The sequence below is a fragment of the Mustelus asterias genome, unplaced genomic scaffold, assembly GCF_964213995.1.
Source record: "Mustelus asterias unplaced genomic scaffold, sMusAst1.hap1.1 HAP1_SCAFFOLD_2869, whole genome shotgun sequence".
In the NCBI taxonomy this organism is placed as follows: domain Eukaryota; kingdom Metazoa; phylum Chordata; class Chondrichthyes; order Carcharhiniformes; family Triakidae; genus Mustelus; species Mustelus asterias.
This window is the reverse complement of record NW_027592814.1, coordinates 1-21,468: the sequence shown is the minus strand read 5'-3', so window position 1 is coordinate 21,468 and position 21,468 is coordinate 1. Positions and strand designations below refer to the sequence as shown.

General features: G+C 44.6%; 1 protein-coding gene across 1 annotated transcript in view; it reads right to left on the bottom strand.

Annotated features, from left to right (window-relative positions):
- Positions 1 to 20,606, bottom strand: part of LOC144490096 (transmembrane and coiled-coil domain-containing protein 4-like) — a 42,367-nt gene extending 21,761 nt beyond the window's left edge. Inside the window, exons 1-3 of the mRNA XM_078207905.1 lie at positions 20,497 to 20,606; positions 8,842 to 8,959; positions 5,473 to 5,590 (exon numbers count right to left, since the gene is read on the bottom strand). Coding sequence (XP_078064031.1) covers positions 5,473 to 5,590; positions 8,842 to 8,959; positions 20,497 to 20,557 — 297 coding nt within the window. The 5' untranslated portion in view covers positions 20,558 to 20,606. The remainder of the gene's footprint in view (positions 1 to 5,472; positions 5,591 to 8,841; positions 8,960 to 20,496) is intronic.
- Positions 20,607 to 21,468: the final 862 nt, after the last annotated feature.

Here is a 21,468-nt window from a genome sequence, read left to right as displayed (position 1 = left end):
TTTTCCCATGTGCTATAGTCTAGAATGTTTGAGTCAGCTTTGCAAAAGCTCACAATTAAATACATGGTCATAAGGTTCGACAGGGCACCAATTTTCAGGTTTTGGGGAACTCAATGTGCTTCACTGTTAAGTTTCTCTTGATACCAAGCAACATTTGTGTTACACAAGGGCCTGGCAATGACCATCTCCTACAAAAGAGAATCTAACCATCTCCCCGTGATATTACCATTGCTGAGTCCTCCATTATCAACATCCCACTGACCATCAACTAAATAGGACCAACCATACCAATATTGTGGCTTCAAGAGCAAGTCAGAGGCTGAGAACTTGGCAGTGAGTATCTCATCATCTGCCTTGCCAAAGCCTGTACACCACCTAAAAGACACAAGTCAGGAGTGTGATGGAATACCCTCCACGTGTCTGGATGAGTGCAGTTCCAACAACACTCAAGAAGCTCGACACCAACCAGGACAAAGCAGCCCGCTTGATTGGCACCCCATCCACCCTCTTAAACATTCATTCCCTCCACCACCGACATAGTGGCAGCTGTCTGTACGATCTAAGATGCACTGCGGCAACTCACCGAGGTTCCTTCATCAGCACCTTCCAAACTCATGACCTGTACTACCTAGAAGGACAAGGGCAGCAGATGCATGGGAACATCACCACCTGCAAGTTCCCCTCCAAGCCACACACCATTCTGATTTGGAAATATATCACTGTATCAAAATCCTGGAACTCCCTCTCTAACAGCACTGTGGGTGTACCTACACCACACGGACTGCAGCGATTCAGAAAGGCAGCTCACCACCAACTTTTTTAGGGCAATTAGGGATGGGCAACAACTGCTGGCCTAGCCAGCAATGCCCACATCCTATGAAAGAAAGTGAAAAAAAAAACAAGATCAATATATACCCCTCACGTCTGGCCTCTTTGAACTTATTTCTTGAAGCAAGATTACCTTTTCAACCTCTGCGTTAGTTTTACAATTTATTCTGTGTAGATATGAACTCTTAACTTGTGATTCATCTCCTCTGGTTTAAACTTACATTCAAGGTAGCCGGACTAAGCTGCAAATACTGAATGACAGAGTTACTTAACACACCAGACTGAAGAGTCTGATAAAAATAGAGAAACACTTTGGATAACCCCAACAGGGTCAGACAATCATTTTCACTGTCTCTTTTCCAGAACTAGGGGGTCATAGTATGAGGATAACGGGCAAACCTTTTAGGACTGAGGTGAGAAGAAATTTCTTCACCCAGAGGGTGGTGAATGTGTGGAATTCAGTACCACAGAATGTAGTGGAGGCCAAGACGTTGTCTGATTTTAAGAAGAAATTAGATAAAGCTCTTGGGGCTAAAGGCAACAAGGGAAATGGGGGGGGGGGGGGGGAAATCAGGATATTGAATTCGATGATCTGCCATGATCAAAATGAATGGCGGAGCAGGCTCAAAGGGCCGAATGGCCTCCTCCTGCTTCTAGTTTCTATGTCTCAGGGACTGATTCCTGTTTCTGTGCCTCCTGTTCAAGACGTGCTGCCTTGCTTCATGCCACAATAGTGAGTCTCTCTTTTAAGCTGACCATGTTTTGCAGTCTGTCTCTGCTTGACTTGTCTTCTTTCTCTGTCCCTTTCTATCTGAATTGCTGCTGTTTTTCAATCCTCATCAGAATTCCCAATGTTGAAATATACGTTACCTGATGATTTAATACCCTTCATTTTCACTCGCCCCAAGTTAAAAATCACACCGCTATGAAGTTCCGATTGCAGCTAATTTTTCCCAAAACAATGGAGGTCTGAAATGGCATAAACCACTTGTGGGAAGCTACAATTATTTTCATCTTTACTAGTCATGGTGTCAAATTTTCATTAGCATAATGACTGTGTAATGTGATGAGGCTGGACATTAATTGCACTTAAACCACATTTACTGTCATAACACTGAAGCAAGAACCAGCATTTATCCAGCACCTTGCAAAACCTCAGTGCAACCCAAAGCATCTAACGGCCAATGAGATACTTGTTGAAGTGTAGACACTGTTGTAAAGTAAGGAAAAAGGGCACTCATTTTGCACATAGCAATTTTCACAAACAGCAGCTAGATAAATGATCAGAGAATCTGTTTTTGCTGATGTTAGTTGAGGTATTGAGGAATAAATGGTCAAGTTTCCAGAACTCTCCCTCCACTCTTCTTTGAATAGAGATCTTGGTCGCTGCATCAGAAAGCATTGGAAACTCCACACGAGCGTTTTCCGAAGGAACAACTGAACCAAACGGCAGCATTGCAAAGTACAATGTATAAAGATGCTGGGGGAGGTCGGTGGGAGTGGTGGGGTGGAGGGAGAGGCGGTTGAGTGGGGGTTGTAGGGAGAGGAGGGAGGGAGTGGTGGTTGTAGGGGTTATTGTGCTGGCTAAAATGGGCATTGAGAATGATGTAGCTCACAGAAAACGTCAACATATTGCCCTGTGAATACTAGTGCCGTGATCTATGTTATGATTGTGAATGATTCTGTGATTGGATTTGCTGTTTGTCTTTAGAGATGCAATCCCTAAAATTCACAAACCCAACGTGGTTAAGAAAATGCAAACAATTGAGAGGAATGTGGAACATTACATACTTCTTGACTAGTGACACATATGAGGCGCAATACTAATATTTTCTGAAATCTGGCCATTCTTATAAATATTATTTCGGCGCTGCCTGAAGTTACTCCACTGAAGAAATGCTTCAACTGGAATGCCTCAAATGGAATAAATACATTTCACAACAGCTTGCTTCTGGTGTTGCTACACAACACACCAGAGAATTTCTTCTCCTTTGTGTACTGGGGATAAAAAATTCTTCAGTTTATTGATTGTATAAAGAATCTAAAAACAAACTGAAAGCTCACCTGACAGTAATTACACAGTACAGGTTAGAATTTTTAAATACTGTAATAATATTTAACATCCTAAATAGACTTTATTAAGATCAAACCAAATGTTGAAAGTTTATCTCAGCGGTACTGGACATGAGAACGGTTTCAAGCATTTCTAATTGTTCCTTGGAAATGAAACTAGAAGGTAATGTGGGAAAATGTAAGATTGTCCACTTTGGCAGGAAGGACAGAAAAGCAGAGTCTTATTTAAATGGAGAGTGACTGCAGAATGCTGAGGTGCCCACATGATACAAAAAAAAAGACCATGCAAGTAATTAGGAAGGCAAATGGAATATTGGCCTTTATTGCAATAGGGATGGAGAATAAGAGTAGGGAAGTCTTGCTATGAGGAATGGTTGAGCAGGTTATGCACTGGAATTTAGAAGAATGAGAAGTCATCTTTTTGGAACATGTAAGATTCTGAGGGAGCTTGACACAATGTTAAGAGGTATTTCCACTTATGGGGGTGAAGAGTTTAAAAATAAAGGACTTCCCATTTAAGACAGAGTTGAGGAAGAATTTCTTCTATTAGAGGGCGGCACGGTAGCACAGTGGTTAGCACTGCTGCTTCACAGCTCCAGGGTCCCAGGTTCGATTCCCGGCTCGGGTCACTGTCTGTGTGGAGTTTGCACATTCTCCTCGTGTCTGCGTGGGTTTCCTCCGGGTGCTCCGGTTTCCTCCCACAGTCCAAAGATGTGCGGGTTAGGTTGATTGGCCAGGTTAAAAATTGCCCCTTAGAGTCCTGGGATGCGTAGGTTAGAGGGATTAGCAGGTAAATATGTGGGGGTAGGGCCTGGGTGGGATTGTGATCAGTGCAGACTCGATGGGCCGAATGGCCTCCTTCTGCACTGTAGGGTTTCTATGATTTCTAGAGGATTGTTAGGTTTTGGAATTTTCTTCCCCAGAGAGCAGTGGGAGCTGAGTAATTGAATATATTCAAAGTTGCACTTAGACAGATTTAAATCTACAACTGAGTCAAAGGTTACGGCATGGCAGGTAGGAAAGTAGAGTAGATCAACCATGAGTGTTTTGAATGGCAGAGCAGATATGAAGAGCTGAATAACCTATTCCTGCTCCTATTTCTTATCATGGTCGTATTAATTGACCTCATAAAATCACATGCTCTACGAGGAAACCTTCACCGATTGTCATCGACTTCAGGAAGCGTAAAGGAGAACATGCCCCTGTCTACATCGACGGGGACGAAGTAGAAAGGGTCGAGAGCTTCAAGTTTTTTCGGTGTCCAGATCACCAACAACCCGTCCTGGTCCCCCCTCTACTTTCTCAGAAGACTAAGGAAATTTGGCATGTCAGCTACGACCCACACCAAATTTTACAGATGCACCATAGAAAGCATCCTTTCTGGTTGTATCGCAGCTTGGTATGGGCTCCTGCTCTGCCCAAAACCGCAAGCAACTACAAAAAGTTGTGAAAGTAGCCCAATCCATCACGCAAACCAGCCTCCCACCCATTGACCCTGTCTACACTTCCTGCTGCCTCAGCAAAGCAGCCAGCATAATTAAGGATCCCACGCACCCTGGACATTCTCTCTTCCACCTTCTTCCTTCGGGAAAAAGATATAAAAGTCTGAGGTCACGTACCAACCGACTCAAGAACAGCTTCTTCCCTGCTGCCATCAGACTTTTGAATGGACTTACCTTGCATTAGTTGCTCTTTCTCTAAACCCTAGCTATGACTGTAACATTACATTCTGCACTCTCTCGTTTCCTTCTCCATGAACGGTATGTTTTGTCTGTATAGGGTGCAAGAAACAATACTTTTCACTTTATGTTAATACATGTGACAATTATAAATCAAACCAAACTTTATATCACTGGAGGGAAAAATCATGAGGGATCTACCCAGGTTTGAGAAAGGGATCGAATAGGATCAAAGCCAGAGACTTCCAAATCTCACAGTCCTGTCCCTATCACCTCTCATCGATCGCCACAGGGCTTGTCTCTGTTGAGGGGGTGTTGGTTTCCTCCAGGTAGACATTTGGTGCAGAGCATCTTTTAACATGGGTACGCTGTTATACACCTGCCGACACATGGCCCTTGATAGAGTATAGGTCCAGTTCCAGTGGCATGTGAACCTCGACGACTAGGGATCTCCCTCCTGCTGTAGCCCTCATCACAGCCGTTGATACCATACAAGTATCTTCCACCTGATCTGCCATTGAGGACTTGTTTCCGATTTCTCTTCTAAGGCTTGGTTGAAGGGACAAAGTTGGGGAAAAACTAATTCTCTGAAATGGGGGCAGTTGGATGTCCACACTCGGTACCAAGGGTGGAAAAGGGGATTTGAATCTTCACCTCACATGAGAAAAGAGCCAAACATGTTTGAAGCTGAAGAGGGTTCCATGCCCAGATTTGCACACAACATAGTGGGACACCTTAAGCTTTTTAAAATTAATTTAAGATGGGCCTAAATTGGTTGCAGCATTTTAGAGATAAACAGTCTTCTGATTAAGGAAGACTGACACTGTCCTGAACAGCAAAGTCTATTCACGTTGGTCAAACATTACTTAAGGCAGTGGAGATAAATACTCACAATGGATGAAAGATCCACATTAATCATTTTTCTATCATCCAGGGTAATTGGTTGTAGACCTGCTACATTCAGCTGCACTGAAGAACTACGATAGACAAAATTCAGAAGCCAGTCTCCCCTGTTGGAGCAGAAAGGATTCACTTAACAGAAAAGATCTGGTGAAAAACCGTTTGTTCAGAGCAAGATCAACATAACCTGAAAGAAAATTTTGCCCCAACTATTATTCCATTCTCTACGTAAGACTGAGTCTGTCTTGAGCTCAATCTCATCTCTCCAATTGTTCTTTTCTCTTAAATAAGTTTAATTCTCAACAAATAAATGACCCCACCACATCTGGATGAGATTTATAAATACAAATTGATTGAGGCTTTATCGGTGACCAGGGTTTTTAGGAAGGGTGCCCGGTTTCCCAATGGAAATAAATTTACCAGCGAAGCTTGCCCACTGTGCCAGTCTGACTTGGGGAATAATAAAAATATTTCAAAATCTTCCAGGTCCTCTAGAACCACAGATGTTACTAGCACACGGTGGCACAGTGGTTAGCACTGCTTCCTCACAGCGACAGGGACGCGGATTCAATTCCGGCCTCGGGTGACTGCTTGTGTGGAGTTTGCACATTCTCCCCGTGTCTGTGTGGGTTTCCTCCGGGTGCTCCGGTTTCCTCCCACAATCCAAAAATGTGCAGATTATGTTGATTGGTCATGCTAAATTGCCCCTTCGAGTCAGGGAGCAAATTAGCAGGGTAAATACGTGGGGTCCACAGGGGTAGAGCCTGGGTGGGGTTGTTGTCGAAGCAGACTCGATGGACCGAATGGCCTCTTTTTGCACTGTAGGGATTCTATGATTCTACTTGTCAATTGGTCCGCTGTGGATGTGCTGGCTCATTAACAAATCCAAAACTAATTCCACTAACCTTTTCCCCCCAACAGCTTCTAATGCTCTCTCATTTTCTCTTAAGAAATACAATGTCCCATCCGTCAATTTCTCAGTCTGGAAAGGCATTCCATGCTCCAACAACACTCCACACAAAAAATCTCTCTCGTAACCTTTCTTAGTGAAATTTTAAATTGATAATCAAAGACTCTGAAAGAAGAGGAGTCTTTCTGTCTTTACAATGTTAACATTTTTCAAAGTTTAAAAACTGTAATATGCTTCTGCTTATAGGAAACATTATTCATACAGTCCCATCTTTCATGACTTCAATTCATTTCAAAACACATCACAGCCATCAGTATTAACGGAAACGGTCTATAATTTCTCATTGCTGAAACATTCTAGCAAATTCATTCTTTAATCCATAGAATCCCTACACAGTACAGAAGCAGGCCGACTGTCCGAAAGAGCCTCCCCACTGGCCATTTGCCATGGCCAATCCACCTAAACTGCACATCTTTGGACTGTGGGAGGAAACCAGAGCACCCGGAGGGAACGCAACACACACAAGGAGAGCATGCAAACCCCACACAGACAGTTACCCAAGGCCAGAATTGAACCCAGATCCCTGGCGCTGTGAGGCCACAGTGCTAACCACTGTGCCACTGCATTACCGCACTCTTCCTTTATACTCCATTGACAGAAAATGCTGAAACTAGACCTAATCACAGCCAAACCACTTTGTTGTAAAATGTATCAATTAACAAATGTAGGAGATAAAAGCAAATTACTGCAGATGTTGGAATCTGAAACCAAAAGAGAAAATGCTGGAAAATCTCAGCAGGTCTGGCAGCATCCGTAAGGAGAGAAAAGAGCTGACGTTTTGAGTCCAGATGACCCTTTGTCAAAGCTCTACTTTGACAGATTGGCGCGTGTGCAGTGGCCCGCTCAGCACTATTCTCCACGGGAATAGGCCCCGTCCCCGGATTTTCATTGTGATTTATGCTACGGCATTCTGTGATTCATTTTGAAACTCCTGTTGAAAAAGGCAGCGGGATTTACTCCAGTTTTCACACGAATTCGGCACTTAGAATTTTTTTGGGAGAATTCCACCCGTAATATTTCAATTTGCCTGAGCAGCGGAATGCTTTTCACATATAACAATCTTTATATGTATAAATTGTCTTTTTTTAAAACTTGTATTGAGGTTGGTGCTCCCAATCCATCACTTTTTATTCATCGACTTTTGCTTTATATTCGCAAAGTCAGGAATTTTGACCCTGACAATAGGTCACCAGTGTTCAACTGTCGGCTTTGACAAAGGGTCGTCTGGACTCGAAACGTCAGCTCTTTTCTTTCCTTACAGATGCTGCCAGACCTGCTGAGATTTTCCAGCATTTTATGAAATGCAGGGGGCTATTCTCCCAGTAAGCGGAGGCCATGTAGCGGGCTCCCTGCTGGGCACCATGGCCTCCGCGCGTCTCCGGCTGCTGGAATTCTAATGTAAAATATTTAAATTAGACCCACCCCCCCCGCGGAAATATTTCACTCCAGCGGGGTTTACAACAGCTGTCCACTAATGGAGTGAAGGGGGGACATGGGGGTCCCCCAGGAGGTCGGAGGTAATGGGGGTACCCCCTGGGCATTGCCAGCTTGGCCCCAGGCACAGCCCAAGGGGTAAAGAGGTAATGCTCAGGATGCAGCTTGGCAATGCCCACCAGGCATCAGGCAGTCCCGGGGAGGGGGCCGGGCCTATGGGGGGAGATCAGTGGGAGTGGGGGGGAGGGGGGAGGGGGGGGAGAGAGGTCCCGTCACTCTGCACAGTGAGGGAAGCGTTGCCATTGAGGTTCGGGAAGGGAGTCGTTGGCCTGATGGGGGTGGGGGGGGGGGGGGGGGGGGGGGGGGGCGGTTCGGGGCTGCTTGGACACGACCAGGGGGCCAGCGATTTGGGGGGGGGGGGGGGGGGAAGAGGGGGTCGGTCAAAGGGGCAGCGATCAAGCTGGCTCGCAATCGGGAGGCCGGCAGGGCGGGGCTACTGCGCATGCACCAATCTCCACACTAACAGATCAGCGCATACGCAGTGGTCCACTCAGCGCTATGCTACCGGCCTCTCCACGCCCCCTGATTTTCACCGTGATTCATGCTAGGGCACTCTGTGATGCAGAGTGTGGGAGATTCATTTTGAAAATCCCACTGAAAAAGACAGCGGGATATACTTGTTTTTACATGAATTCGGCACTTAGAATTTTTTTGGGAGAATTCCACCCGCAATTTTTCAATTCTTCTGAGCAGTGGAATGTAGCATCCCTTTCACATATAATAATCTTAATATGCATAAATTGTCTTTTTTTAAAAACTTATATGAGGATTGGTGCTCCCAATCCATCACTTTTTAATTCATCTACTTTTGTGTTATATGAGCAAAGCCAGGAATTTTGACCCTGACAATAAGTCACCATGTTACACTCTCGAAGCACAGAACACACGTGTGTGTACCTGCAGTAGCCATTAATTATTCTCCCCGCAACCACTTTAGTGAGGGGTTTCCAACGTCTGGCCCCACCTTCCACTGGTGCTCCCAACAACACAACATCTTCAATAATTCCTACAGAATCTGCAAAAACAAAAGGAAAAGAGGACAGGTTAAACCTCATGTGCATTATAAGAAAATCATTCCCAATCTGCATTCATTTTTCACTCAGAGGGTGGTGGGTGAGTGGAATCGGCTGCCGTCAATGGTGGTGGAGGCAAACTCGATAGGGTCTTTTAAGAGACTTCTGGATGAGTACATGGGACTTAATAGGATTGAGGGTTATAGGTAAGCCTATATATAAGCCTAGGTAGGTAGGGACATGACCGGCGCAACTTGTGGGCCGAAGGGCCTGTTTGTATTTTTTCTATGTTCTATTATCTGGGCATGTTCGTATGAGCCCCAACGTGATACAAATTTATTAAAGCACAGACACAGTCAAGTAGTTATTTCAACAGCTTTCTGCTCATTTTCTTATTGAACTCAGAGTTAGCTTCCCTTATTAGGTACAGGATGTATTTTGTTCATTTTTCAAGTAAATGTGTGATTATGTGGCCATGTAGTGTAGAATGCATATTAGACACATGTTACATCACCAAATGCACCAGTCGTTTATGCACAGCAAGACCCAACAAAAAACACGTCGTTGATGTTGGTTTTGGGGGGGTGGGGGGAAGAGAGAAAGAGAACGTTGCTCTGAATACCATCATACTCCCTGACCATCTTCTCATAGCACCGGCAGATCTTTATTGCAAACCTCAACCCCCGGAGCAAGCACCTCGGACAATGCAGTATTTTCTCAACACTGCACCAAACTGTCACCCTAAGGTTATGTGCTCAAGTCACAGAATCCCTACAGTGCAGAAGGAGGTCATTTGGCCCATCGAGTCTGCACCAACTCGCCGAAAGAGCACATTACCCAGGCCAACCCCACAACCCTATTCCCGTAACCCCGCGCATTTACCATGCCTAATCCCCCTAACCTACACATCTTTGGACATGATGGGGCAATTTAGTATAGCCAATCCACTTAACCTGCACACTTTGGGACTGTGAGAGGAAACCTGAGCATCCGGAGGAAACCCACTCAGACACTGGGAGAATGTGCAAACTCCACACAGACTGACTGTCACCCAAGGCTGGAATTGAACCCGTATCCGTGGCGCTATGAGGCAGCAGTGCTAACCACTTTGCCACCGTGCCGCCCACAATCCAAGTCCTGGAATGGGAATTCAGCCGGCATCTGCTGACTCAGGAGGTAAGAATGCTGTCCAGTGAGCCAAGCAAATGCACAAACTACCTGCAGTATAGAATACACCTGGCTATATGCAAACCTTTATTATTACAGTGCAATTGCATGGCTTTTAATTGAAAACTATAAACCTGAGAACATTAAGTCAGGATATTTAAGGAAGTTACAGTTGACCTGAGCAATTAGGGCAGGAGGGGTTTGGGTTGGGGAACTCAGCCGTTCCAACTCGCAGCTGCCCAGAGATCCTTGCTGGAACGTGTACACAATAGTACGGCCAGGATGGACTCAACTATGACTATTCTAAACTCTCATACAGAACAGCCAAGTGGCTGAAGTACCATCTGAGGGAGAATCCGGTGGAACACACATCCAGCACACACCGGGTTCCAAAGCTGTGGGCCTGCAGGACTGTGCACTAGAATGCCCGCGCAGGTCAATATTTATTCCTTTTACTTTATTTCCATCTGTCACTGATTACAGGGACAGACATCCAGCTTGTGATCCGATGAAGAACAAGATGAAAGAAAGTCTTGGCCCGTATCCTTGCGTCACAGTAAGACGGGGTCTTCTGCTCCACAAGGCAATTGCTGAATGACACTGATATTTACATACACTGAGTTGTCCAAATGCGTTTCACAGTAAATATTTATCATGGCGATTGCTAAAAGGTATCATAAAGCCATTCTCACCAAGTAGTTTAGTCTGCCCCTCAAGGCAACACCTGTCACACTTTGCAGAATGTGTTGTGTTTTTTTTACAACGTGCTGTCGCACTAGTTTAAAATGTTTGCCACTCAGATTCTGAGTCTTTATCTTAAATCAACTCGGAGAGGCTGTGTCCACACGTAAGACTAATTAATCACCACGTTAGTTTGTCTGAAGCCAATGGTTTTAGTCTCTGAATGACATTGTCACTTAAAGGTATAAACAGTCAAGTGCTGAGGTCCTGGTCTGTGCTGGGTTTTAGTTTCATGGGTGCTGCCTGCCCCATAGCATTTCTCTTAAGGGCCAGTTTGCTTCTGAGTCTAGACTTGATTGAAATAAATATAAGACCTTAATGGTCTCAACAAGGTGGACATGGAAAGGATGTTTCCTTTTGTAGGCGGCATGGTGGCACAGTAGTTAGCATTGCTGCCTCACAGCGCCAGGGATCTGGGTTCAATTCCCCGCTTGGGTGACTGTCTATGCGGAGTCTGCACCTTCTCCCCATGTCTGCGTGGGTTTCCTCCGGGTGCTCCAGTTTCCTCCCACAGTCCGAAAGACTTGCTGGTTAGGTGCATTGGCCGTGCCAAATTCTCCCTCAGTGTACCCGAACAGGCGCCAGCCGCAGTGTGGCGACTTGGGGATTGTCACAGTAACTTCATTGCAGTGTTAACGTAAGCCTACTGGTGACACTAATAAATAATCCAATAAATAAAGTGAGTCCAGAACTAGGGGCACTGTTTTAAAATTGGGGGTTGCCCCCTTTAGGATGGAGATGAGAAGTTTTTTTTCTCTCCGAGAGTTGTGTGACTTTGGAACTCCGCCTCAGTAGGCGGTGTAAGCAGGGTCATTGAATATTTTTAACATTCTTGTTAGGCAAGGGAATCAATTATCGGGGGTAGATGGGAATGTGGAATTAGAAAAACAAACAGATCAGCCATGATCTTATCGAATGGCGGAGAAAGCTCGAGGGGCCGAATGGCTGACCCCATACTCCTATTTCGTATGTTCGTATCACAGTTGACCTTGGTCTTGACATTCCCTAATGTTGACACAAATTCACACTCCAGCAGACGCCACCGGGACAGCTGGCACTGGTTGATTACATTTCCTCCACCTGCGATTTGGATTGCCGAGTTGAAATGTGGCTTCCAAATTGTTCGCTCGGTTAAGATCAGCCAACACAACACCAGTCAGCCTTCAACTACCAGAATACTGGTAGAACTCGAGCATTTGAAGCTCGGAATGATCTCTGCTTCCTTCAGGCATATCCTGATATATCACATGTTTGCTGTGGCCAAGATAATGGACAACTTCAATCAGCAACTAGGGGTACATGGCAGACTAAGTGGCTGGTGCTTCACCAAGAACCTTTATGGTTCTTTTAATTCTTTCTATCCCCTTTTGTTTAGCCCATTTGGAATATTCTCATGTGCACCAAGTGTTCAGGTGCACTCAGTCAAGGAGTCACTGTGGCTGAAACAGCAAAGGAGGTTAAATGATACCAGTGGAGATGCACAAGGCACTTTCTGATCTAGTGCTGAAAGAGTATCCACAGTTCATGTCAGAACAACTGCCCAGTACAGACAATTTGAACACTGGAATTTATTTATTGTGGCAAATTTAATGCCTCAACTGAGGAATGTCAGTCTGCATGGCAAGAGAAAACCTCCGGAATTTAACAATACTCAAGAGTTTCCCACCTGCTAAATGCCGTAAGCTCACATGACTGAAGCTCCGTGCCACGGAGAATGTGACTTCAGCAGTTTAAAGCAGTGATTTAAATAAAAAAAGATGGATTTTCCAACTCAGGGGCTGCTTTATCTTCACTTATCACACTGCCTCCACTTCACAGCATCTGTACACAAGTCTATGAATGTGTGTGCATGAGTGAGAAAGAAGCTGAAGATGATGGCTGTGCTGACATTTAGTTAGAGAAACATTCATCTGGCCAAAATGGATAAGTTGCTGTAATTAATGGGAAACATTTTGGGGTTAGTGAGATAGAAGAGGTGATAGTTGTCAGTGTACACACAGAAGTTTACCTCATGCCTCCGGATGATGCTGGCGAGAGTGGAATATAAATAATGAACAGGCAGAGGCCATTGAATGCTTACAATGTGACAGGCAGCAGTACACAGCAAATTATACAACAGCACAGCTGCAGACAGAGATCACACAGAAAGCTCTGTTCACAGTGTGTAGCATATCTGTAGGCACAGATTTTACAACAGATCGCTCAGTTAGCATTTTACATTCAACCTCATCTTATAGCAGCTTCATTTAAACTGTAACTTTACAGCTGTGACGGTAACAGTCTCCAGGATGCTTTCTCTATTAAATGCTGGTTAAGCCACAGCTAGAGTTTTGCGTACGGCTCTGGTCACATTACAGGAAGGAGGTAAATGCTCTGGAGAGAGTACAGAGGAGAATTACAAGAATGTTGCTCGGGCTTAAAAATTGCAGCTATGAGGAGGGGGGGAAAAGCAAATTGCTGCGGGTGCTGGAATCTGAAACCAAAAGAGAAAATGCTGGAAAATCTCAGCAGGTCTGGCAGCATCTGTAAGGAGAGACAAGAGCTGACGTTTCGAGTCCAGATGATCCTTTGTCAAAGCTTTGACAAAGGGTCACCTGGACTCGAAACATCAGCTCTTTTCTCTCTTTACAGAGGTTGCCAGACCTGCTGAGATTTTCCAGCATTTTCTCTTTTAGCTATGAGGAGAGGTTGGATAGACTAGGGTTATTTTCCTTAAAACAGAGGAGGTTGAGGGGTGACCTAATTGAGGGGTACCAGATTATGAGGGGACTAGATAGGGTAGACAGTAAAGACATGTTTCCCTGAGCTGAACGGTCAGTTACCAGGGGCATAGGTTTAAGGTGATTGGTAGGAGGATTGGGGGGGGGGGGGGGGGGGGGGGGGGGGAAACATGAGTAAAAACCTTGTCATCCAGAGGGTGGTGGGTGTCTGGAATTCATTGCCTAAGTTGGTGGTTGTGGCTGAGGCACTCAGCTCATTTGAAAGGTACTTGGGTCTGGACCTGAAGTGCTGGAACCTGCATGACTGTGAACCAGGGCTGGAAAGTGGGATCAAACTGAGTGGCTAGTTTCTTTTTTCTCTCTTTGATCGGCACAGGCACGATGGGCTGAACGGCCTCTTTCTGCACCATAACATTTCTATGGTTCTCTGCCGGCAAACTATGAAATTGATGTTGAATTCACAACCATATTTGCATAAACCAGGTAGACATCTTACTGTGCAAGAATCCAAGTTGTACGGGAAGCCGATGGCCTAGTGGTATTATTGTTAGACTATTGGTATTGTGGTATTGTCGCTAGACTATCAATCCAGAAACTCAGCTAGTGTTCTGGTGACCCGGGTTTGAATCCCACTGGTGGAAACTGAATTCAATACAAATATCTGGAATTAAGAATCTACTGATGACCATGAAACCATTGTCGACTGTCGGAAAAACCCATCTGATTCACTAATGTCCTTAAGGGAAGGAAATCTGCCATCCTTACCTGGTCTGACTACATGCGACTCCAGAGCCACAGCAATGTGGTTGACTCCCAACTGCCCTCCAAGAGCAACCAGGGATGGGCAATAAATGCTGGCCAGCCAGCGACACCCATGTCCCATGAATGAATTTAAAAAAAAATTACTGCCTCTCACAGTCCCACGGAAACTGTGACCTGGATGCAGATTCAAGCTTACCTGGCTCAACTGAGGGAGTGACTTAAAACCCTGACGACTGATGCACAATATAATCAATGTGTGCACCAAATTCAGCCCTGCCCCAGCTTCTAAGTCACTTATTAAGTTTTTAAAATGCCGCAGAAGTTCATTTTCCATAATAACCAACTGTCAGCTGAAGTAAACCGTGCAGAAATCAGACCTGCATTCTGCAGATGAGCAAATGCTGCTTTAAAAGCGATTATCTGAAGTACTCCGCCAATATTTCACATTAAGAACGGAGAACATGGAGAATACTGAGAGAATGAGGGTGCGAATGGGGCCCCCAACAGGAGAACACCAGGGAAGGAGAGAGGGAACATGTTGGTGCAGAGATAAAAGGCCGGGATTTTCCAGTCCCGCTGTGGCAGGAGACGATACAGGGTTCCAGCGAGCCAGCCAAATGTCCACTGACTTTCGGTGGGATCGGACAATCCTGGCCGTGAGTGGGTCTGGAAAATCCCGCCCACAGAATCAATGGGGCTGGGAAAGTATTGGAACGGGGGCACAAGGAAAAAAGGAAGCAACAGAAGACAGGGAGAGAACTGGGAGAGAAGCAGCCTGAGAATGTTTTTCATTTTATTTTGGATGGATTAACGGAAACAATGACTACACCAAATGGTGAGATGATTTTGCAATTTAATTAGGAGCTTCTAAATACTGCACTGCTCATGCATGAGTTGTGGCAACACGAAATATTACAGAGAAAAATAACTTTCCCTTTATCCTGGACCAATGTCAAATTGAATTTCTTACTTCACCGGATCATCAAAATTATGATTCAATTTTGCGGTTCAGCTTTTAGAAATCAGCTAACAATTTGCAAATTGAGTTGATGCCATTTTCCACAGCCTACATTTCTGTGCATGACGTAATGCTGACTAATGCTGGTGACTACATATGGAAGAGTTGTGTGTTGAGGCCTATTAAGGATCTATTTTTAGCCGAAAGCTGGAAACCATGAATAGCTCGGAGGGTAATCAAATCAACTCTTCACAGGAGTTTAATAACACCCTACTCTGTGACAAAAAAAGTGAGAATGTTAGTGACTATTACAATAATCATTTATATAGCACCTTTAACACAGGGAAACATCCTGTGGTGCTTCCCATGAACATAATCGAACAAAATTTAACCTGAAGCCATAGAATTGGTTGGATGATTCCATGCTTGGTTACAGAGTTGGGTTAGGTTGGAAAGCAGACCTCAAAGGAGAGAAGAGAAGTGGAGAGATGGAGCAATTTAGCAAGGAAATTTGTTGTTTTAATAACATATATTCTCAGCACTTTTTAACTTTCAGTGAGGAGGATAATCTATTGCATCAGTGTCATTGATCAAACTAAAATTAATCTAATAAAACAATAAGCACCCAAATTATACAAAGGAAACTTATTGAATTAAATCAGAATATTGTCCCCAGTCTCCACAATATCCTCCAGTCTCTCTGGCACCCAGCACTCATGGAAAGCTTCATGAATATTGGCAGACGCCATGTGTTCCTTCCTATGCCATAGACAGCCTGGTGCAGACATTGCCATGAAATAGAGGCAGGTAGATGGAGTGACTAACCCAATCTGCCATGTCTAATCTGTCCTATTGATAGCTACCTTGGCTAAGCCCAGAGGCAGACCCACGATGTGGCCCTCTAACTTGCCTATCCTACTCCATACCCACCATGGATTCTACTGGAAGGTGAGCAATCCTTTGATATTCAGTATTTGAGACAGAAATTCAAGACTTTTAGTGATGCCTCGGCTTTATATTGTGGTTAGTATTTGGAACATGATTCACAGAATGATTTATTCATTGAAGTGAACCGCACCTGGGGCTGTGATTTGATTTTTGCAACTTATATGTATTGAGTTCCAATCATAAAGCCAGTGCTTGCTTGTAACCTACTGCCTTTCATCTATAGCTCTTGGCAGTCCACATTTCTTTGGAATTGTATTCATGCCTGAGAGATATCATCAGCATTGGGATAATTTGCCTTCTCGCTTAATTTCAAATGTCTTGTGATGTGAGTGATGCTGATAAAGTCACCTTGATTGCTCAGCATTCTTCACTTCGAGAAGGTGATGATGGGCCATCTCTCTGGATCATCGCAGTCCTTGTGCCGATGATATTTTCACAATGGTGATAAGTAGGGAATTTCATGATTTGGACCCAGTTACCATGAAGGACTGGCAGTTATATATTCAAGTTAGATTTGAATGTCCAACTTGGAGGTGATGGTATTCCCCATATTTACTGCTCTTGGCTTCATTGAAACATGGCGAGTCATTTTTGCAGTGTATTTTGTACGAACCACAAGATGTTGGGATAGGAATAGATGTTGTGTTATGTGGCAGTGACACAGTTTAGGAGGACTGTTCTGTCTTCGATGGGTCATTGAGCACTGATTGCTGTTACAGTTGCACTCATCTAGGCAAGTATTAAGAATTGTTACACTCCTGAATTGAATGCTGAGAATGAAGGAAAATCCTTGAGTGACCAAGGCATGAGACTCGGAGTTCACAACTTCTGCCATGTTCTTGCAGCCATTGGTTCAACTAAGCTTCTGATCCGAGGATGTTGATGGTGGGGATAGATAGATAGGACAGAATACCTACAATGCAGAAGGCGGCCATTTGGCCCATCGAGTCTGCACTGACTACAATCCCACCCAGGCCCCATCTCCGTAACACTCCTTATTTACCCTGCTAGTCCTCCTGACACTAAGGGACAATTTACTTTGGCCAATCAACCTAACCCGCACATCTTTGGAGTGTGGGAGGAAACCAGAGCACCTGAAGGAGACCTACGCAGACATGGGCAAACAACACACAGTCACCCAAACCGGGAATCGAACCCGGGTCCCTAGGGTTGTGAGGCAGCAGTGCCAACCACTGGGACTCAGCCACGATGATTACCATTAAAAGTTCAAAGGAGATGGTCAAGCTTTTTTGGTTGGAGATGGTCACTGCCTGGCAGTTAGGTGGCACAATTGTTGGCTGCTACATCAGCTCAAGCCTGGATTCCATCCCTCTTCCCGGCCACTAACATGGGCTAAATCTGTTTGCAACTTAGGCATTTTATTAATTCTCAGCTATGCTTCCAATCGAATGTCCACTCCATCATAAAGACTCTAAACAGACTGATGTCGATTTCCAGCTCTGTAACATCACCCACTTTTGCCTTGCCTCAGTCCATCTTTGGTTAAAACCTACATTTCATACCTTTAACACCTCCAAACTCGACTAACGCATGCTTTCGTCTGGCCTTTCTTCCATCGATCACCCTCAATAAACTCTGTAAACCCAAAACTCTGCTGTTTGTATCCTACCCATCACCTCTAACTTGTTGGCTTTTATTGGTTCCCAGTCAATTTGCTTAAATAGAATATTTCTTTTCAGATGAAAGGAAAGGGAAAGGGTGGCCACAGAGATACACTCCACATAATTGAAGCTCTTCCTAAACCATCATGCACTGATGCAGATGGTGGGGACAGGAAGCTTGTAACCAGGATTATCCATCCCACTGTTCTTACTAAAAGAGGGTTGCTTGGTACAAAGAAACCACAATTGCATGTATAAAGCAATTATCTAAAGTGGCAACTCTGGGAGCATCAATGTTTGGCTCAGTGATAGAGCAGTTTCTTTTAGTGCAGGCTCGCACTAATGGAGAAAGTGCAGTTCAAGTAGAGGTTAAAGTTTCTGATACGCGCTTCCTTCAAATTTTGATTCAAGGCCATGTATGAAAAGTTTTTTTTTAAAAAAGTAAAATCTCAACACCTGGCTTTTTAAGTTTCACAGTGTGAGGTTTCACTTTACCTCGAGACAGATCAATGTAGTCCCACTGACTAAATGATTGTGGCTGACTCTCACTGCTCTAAAGCAGGTACTGGGATCAAACAGTTATGTACACTGGAAAGAGGCTAAATTAAAGAGTGAAATACCAAGTCCAAGATGTCAAAGAGCAATATTAAATCATTTTCTGGCTCAGTAAATCTAACTTAGGGGAAAACAAGAACCAAAGAATCTTGTTGCTGCACCGAGGTCTTGCCTCTTCTGCGGCAGAGTCCTGATAGTGGGGAATAACATCCCAGAACATCATAACACCAGTGAAATCCAACTACTGCTTTCAATGAAGTCAACAACATACAAAAGTAATCCCTTGCAATATCCAGAAGCCCTATGGAATATTTCAAACTATTAGCAGTTAACAGTGCACTAATACAGTTTTACAGTCCAAAGATGTGCGGGTTAGGTTGATTGGCCAGGTTAAAAATTGCCCCTTAGAGTCCTGAGATGCGTAGGTTAGAGGGATTAGCAGGTAAAATATGTGGGGTAGGGCCTGGGTGGGATTGTGGTCGGTGCAGACTCGATGGGTCGAATGGCCTCTTTCTGCACTGTAGGGTTTCTATGATTACCTAATTTTCCCCTCCCCCTGGCTCTTTCTTGGCTCCTTGGGGCTGACTCTGGTTGGAATATGGATTCCTCAGGGGTCAGTTGCTCTCCAGTAGTTCAGCCAAGTGGCTTCGTTTGAAAAACTGGACTGTGAGTGGTAGCCAGCTGTTCAGCCAGGAGGGGAGATCATCATAACCAAGCCTGATCCCATTCTCTCTCAGGATCCACATACAGATGTTACATCAGCAACTTGTACTTATTCTTTCGTGGGCATCACTGGCAAAGCCAGCATTTGTTGCCCATCCATCATTGCCCTTGAACCGAGTGGCTTGCTAGGCTACTCGAGGGCAATCAAGAGTCAACAACATCGCTATGGGTCTGTAGTCACGTAGGCCAACACAGTAAAGGTGGCAGATTTCTTCCCCTCGAGGACATTAGTTTTCATGACAGGTTTTCATGAAAACTGATAGTTTAATTCCAGATTTTATTAACTGAATTTAAATTCCACCAACGGTGACGTCCCCAGAACACCAGCTTGGGCCTCTGGATTACTCTTTCAATGGCATTATCACTACGTCACCATCTCCCCATTGCCTCTCGGTTTGCGGTGTGGAAATGCTAGCTGGGGTTGATGCTTTTAATTACTGTCCAATGACTCAATGAAAGTGAACATGTGTGGATACTGGATGAGCCTCCGCAGTTATGTAAGCTACTCATGCTCACTGCCCAGATTTGAACATTAAGCAACTTGGGTGGTGGGTGGTCATCAGCTAGGGATTCCATATCCCAGCTGTGGGAACGGAGAGGTAAAAAGGAAAAAAAAGAAACGACCTTTAATCTCCTTACCACAAACAAAAAAATTGTTAGTTTAATTGTTAGACCACGGACATCAAAACATGGAGCACTCCCAGCTGGACTGTATGTGCGTATGTTTACTGTTCCATAAACATCTAAACTCCTTAAACATCCAACAGGCCAAAAATAGCCCCCTTGATCTTTTAAATTGCCAGTTTCATCAATGATAAACTACACCTTCATAGCCTCAATAAAACATAAGGAATTTTATTGATCTGGTGAGCAGTCAAGTGTTAATGGTAATCAGAACCCTTGCTGCAATGGAGCTGATATAAGGCTGCTTTATCAGCATTCACGCTGCACCTTTAACGTGATCTGAAATTCATTCACTACCAGGCCGTTTTGAAGCACAACTTGAGAAAACACTTTTTACGATATTCCTTCACAAATTGTGTTTCTTACATTTAAAGGTACAGTGATGATTCTACACTAAATTAGAACATAATGCTAGTATCAGTGATCTTGGAAACGCACAGAACGAAAAAACTTCCAGTTCTTTAACATACCTATCAGCTGGGTACTCCACCTGGTCCAGACACGTTCAGTATGACTCTGGCAATGAATTCATTCAGGTACAGACAAGACTTAAGATTTTGTCATAATTATGTTATTTGTGTGGCCACGAGAGCCTCTTCTACACAGACCTGAACAAATTACTGGAATAAACCGATGCATGCCGTCATAGAAATACATACCGTCATAGAAATACATAGAAGTTATCACATGGAAATGCGCCATTCGATCCAACCAGTCCATCTGGGAAAGTACAGGCAGAAAGTGCAGGAAATACTCAGCAGGTCTGGCAGCATCTGTGCAGAGGGAAACAGGATTCACAGGCAGGATTTTTAGCCTCATATGGGATGAGTACAGGAGTCGGCGGATGGAATAATGAAGTTCAACAGCTGTGGTCTGTTGAATTCCCGGCATCATCCTACTCCCTGACAGGATGGGGTGGGCGACAGGGAAGGACTACGCTGGGGGGGGGGGGGGGGGGGGGTGGAATCCCTGGAGGGGGTTGGGCCTCGTGATGGGTTTTTGGTCCAGTTGGGTGGAATGCAATGGTGAATCAGGGAATGGGGAATACTGTGGGGGGTGGTTAGTGGGGGAGTCTTGTGGAGGGCTGGTCTATGTCTTTACATAGAAATCATAGAAACCCGACAGTACAGAAAGAGGCCATTCGGCCCATCGAGTCTGCACCGACCACAATCCCACCCAGGCCCTACCCCCATTACCCTACATATTTTACCCGCTAATCCCTCTAATCTACGCATCTCAGGACACTAAGGGGCAATTTTAGCATGGCCAACCAACCTAACCCACACATCTTTGGACCGTGGGAGGAAACCGGAGCACCCGGAGGGAACCCACGCAGACACGAGGAGAATGTGCAAACTCCACACAGACAGAGGCTTTAATTCTTCTAATTTTTTTCTGGATAACTCTTTGTAACATAGCCGGAACCATGTGAAGTTTGCGATTTAAACTGCATTTTGGTAGTTCCCAGTGCAGGGCAATTTCCCAGAGGAAGTTTGCACTTCCCAGGAAATTGCTTTGCGAACAATCGCCTGGAAAGTTCAGGCAGGAAATCCCCAATCTGAAGCTGGGGAGCTCAGAGGTCACAACCCGGTGTTTTAGGATGCCAATGGTCTTTCAGATGGCTTTTTTAT